Here is a 3,362-nt window from a genome sequence, read left to right as displayed (position 1 = left end):
TGTGTGTGGGGGGGGGGGTTCACGGAGCCCGCTGGCGGGGAGGGGGAGGAGGGGGCGCTTCCGCCCCACAAGATCAATGTAGCTGCAAAATAATCGCCGGGACGCTGATTAATGCGCAATTGCCCCTTTAAAGCGGCCGGGGCGGGGGCGGGCCCCTGGCAGCTGCTCGCGGAGCTCGTTACGCCGCCGTTGACCAATCCTGCCCTCGGGGCTGGTCCCTGCGTTTGAATCTGATTGGCCGCTTGGAAATTTTGGGAAGGGGCTTAGGGCCCGGCCCAGGCCGTTTCAAGGCTCCCTGGGGGCGGGGAGGGCTGAGCTGGATTCTGCGCGCTCCAGGGCTGGGGGCCCCCTTGAAACCGGCTAATTGGGGCTGAAGGGGGCTGGAGCCGCACAAAGGAGGGAGCTCCGGGACTTGGCCGGTCTGGCTGCGGGCAGGGCGCCCGGCGGCGGTCCCGGGACTCGGCGGCGGACTCCAGCGCGAACTTTGCCGGGCCCGGGAGGGGCGGCTGCGGCTGCGGCTCCGCGCGGGGCGCGTTAGCTCGGGGAAGGCGGCGGCACCATGCGCCCGTCCAGCGTCCTGCACCGCCTGGCCTCGCTGCTGCTGTGGCTGAACGTGCTGGGCCCGGGCCGGGGCCGGGGCCAGTTCCACGGCGAGAAGGGCATCTCCATCCCGGACCACGGCTTCTGCCAGCCCATCTCCATCCCGCTCTGCACCGACATCGCCTACAACCAGACCATCATGCCCAACCTGCTGGGCCACACCAACCAGGAGGACGCGGGGCTGGAGGTGCACCAGTTCTACCCGCTGGTGAAGGTGCAGTGCTCGCCCGAGCTCAAGTTCTTCCTGTGCTCCATGTACGCGCCGGTGTGCACGGTGCTGGAGCAGGCCATCCCGCCCTGCCGCTCCATCTGCGAGCGGGCGCGCCAGGGCTGCGAGGCGCTCATGAACAAGTTCGGCTTCCAGTGGCCCGAGCGCCTGCGCTGCGAGAACTTCCCCCGCCACGGCGCCGAGCAGATCTGCGTGGGGCAGAACCACTCGGAGGACGGCGGCTCCCCGGCGCTGCTCACCAGCCCCGCGCCGCTGCCCGGCCAGGGCACCCCGGGCGCGCCGCGCTACGCCACGCCGGAGCACCCGTTCCACTGCCCGCGGGCGCTGCAGGTGCCCAGCTACCTCAACTACAAGTTCCTGGGCGAGAAGGACTGCGCGGCGCCCTGCGAGCCGGCCCGCGGCGACGGCCACATGTTCTTCAGCGAGGAGGAGGTGCGCTTCGCCCGGCTCTGGATCCTGGTGTGGTCCGTGCTCTGCTGCGCCTCCACCTTCTTCACCGTCACCACCTACCTGGTGGACATGCAGCGGTTCCGCTACCCGGAGCGGCCCATCATCTTCCTGTCGGGCTGCTACACCATGGTGTCGGTGGCCTACATCGCGGGCTTCGTGCTGCAGGAGCGCGTGGTGTGCAACGAGCGCTTCCAGGAGGACGGGTACCGCACGGTGGTGCAGGGCACCAAGAAGGAGGGCTGCACCATCCTCTTCATGATGCTCTACTTCTTCAGCATGGCCAGCTCCATCTGGTGGGTCATCCTCTCCCTCACCTGGTTCCTGGCCGCCGGCATGAAGTGGGGCCACGAGGCCATCGAGGCCAACTCGCAGTACTTCCACCTGGCCGCCTGGGCCGTGCCGGCCGTCAAGACCATCACCATCCTGGCCATGGGGCAGGTGGACGGGGACCTGCTGAGCGGCGTCTGCTTCGTGGGGCTGCACAGCCTGGACCCGCTGCGCGGCTTCGTGCTGGCCCCGCTCTTCGTCTACCTCTTCATCGGCACCTCCTTCCTGCTGGCCGGCTTCGTCTCGCTCTTCCGCATCCGCACCATCATGAAGCACGGCGGCTCCAAGACCGAGAAGCTGGAGCGGCTCATGGTGCGCATCGGCGTCTTCAGCGTCCTCTACACCGTGCCCGCCACCATCGTCATCGCCTGCTACTTCTACGAGCAGGCCTTCCGCGCGCACTGGGAGCGCAGCTGGGTGAGCGCGCACTGCAAGAGCCTGGCCATCCCCTGCCCGCTGCACTACGCGCCGCGCATGAGCCCCGACTTCACCGTCTACATGATCAAGTACCTCATGACCCTCATCGTGGGCATCACCTCGGGCTTCTGGATCTGGTCCGGCAAGACGCTGCACTCCTGGCGCAAGTTCTACGCGCGCCTGGCGCACAGCCGGCACGGCGAGACCACGGTGTGAGCGAGCCTGGCCGCGCTGGCGGCGGGAGCCGGGGGCCGGGGCCGAGGGAAGGATTGAACACACGCGGCTGCTTTGCAGTCGCCGTAGCGTCTGAGGGTCAGTAACGGCCGAGGGGGGTTGTAATTAGACCTGTACATAGCGTCTGTAAATGGAATTATATATTTCTATTTAAAACCAGCACGGACCCCGCGGAGAGCCAGAAACTCGGGGGGCGGCTCGGCTCGGCCCCTCGCTTCGGTACGAACGTGTCGGGTTTTTCCCCTTCTCGGCCTTGGCAATAGCTCCCCTCGCCATGGAGCCCTGGAGCCGGAGTGTCTGTTTGTGTTGGCTGCGGGGGAACGGTTTCAGCTGAACTTCCATACGCCCGGCCAGCCCTGTGATCGCTGCCCCCGATGTGCGCACGGGGCTGGCCTGTGTTAAAGGCAGACTGGGGGTTGGTTTTTTTTAAGTACCCTTCTCCCTCCGGTGGAAGTTAACCAAGAAGTCTGAAGAGACTTATGAAGAGGGGCTGCCTCCCCCTGTTCTCCTGCCCTGAGCGGGGTGGCCTGGCTCTGAGCAGCTGGCAATGGTGTTTGCTAAGGCTCTTCTGCCCAACTCCAGCGGAAGGCGCATGGGATTGATTCATGACAAAAGCACACCCCAGTTCAGCGCTTTTCTCAACCCCCTTCTTTAAACCTTTGCCTTAAAGCTACTTTGCTGGCATTGTACGTTTCGCTCCCCCCGAATGCTGTGTACAGAAGTTTCTTCCTAAACGACGTGTCCTTAGTAAGCAGCCTGTTCTTTGCAAGGACAACTGAGTTTAAAAACACACACAACCCCCAAACCCTACTTCGGAGGGGTTTTTCCTAACTCAAGAGCTGTCATCCAAATTATAAAACCTTAGCAAGTGCCAGTTGAGACTTTGGTGGTGTGGTGTGGTGCTCTTTCATTCAGGTAGGCATCACTGAAAGCAGGAAGTGGCTTGGGAAGGATCTTTTTACTTATTTGGGGGTGGGGGAAGTGGCTCTCATTTTAAAGTTACTGCTTGTGCAAAAAAAAAAAAAAAAAAAACCCCACCCAGAGGGTTACTGTGCCTTGTCCGTGTTTGCTGATGTGTTCTGGATTCCTATATCTGAAAACTCCT

The 3,362-nt window shown here is 63.3% G+C and overlaps 1 protein-coding gene across 1 annotated transcript; it reads left to right on the top strand.

Annotated features, from left to right (window-relative positions):
- The first annotated feature begins 328 nt into the window (after window positions 1-328).
- Window positions 329-2,721, top strand: FZD2 (frizzled class receptor 2). The gene has a single exon (XM_044999580.1). It carries the CDS (start codon window positions 560-562, stop codon window positions 2,237-2,239), a length of 1,680 nt encoding a protein of 559 aa, XP_044855515.1. The 5' UTR covers window positions 329-559; the 3' UTR covers window positions 2,240-2,721.
- The last annotated feature ends 641 nt before the right edge of the window (window positions 2,722-3,362 follow it).

The sequence above is a fragment of the Mauremys mutica genome, chromosome 25 (genome assembly GCF_020497125.1).
Source record: "Mauremys mutica isolate MM-2020 ecotype Southern chromosome 25, ASM2049712v1, whole genome shotgun sequence".
NCBI lineage: Eukaryota > Metazoa > Chordata > Testudines > Geoemydidae > Mauremys > Mauremys mutica.
The sequence above is the reverse complement of the archived record's forward strand: the minus strand, read 5'-3'. Positions and strand labels throughout refer to the sequence as shown.

What these genes read in the sequence shown, in the direction of transcription:
- FZD2 (XM_044999580.1), top strand. Translation starts at nt 560, where the DNA reads ATGCGCCCGTCCAGCGTCCTGCACCGCCTGGCCTCGCTGCTGCTGTGG.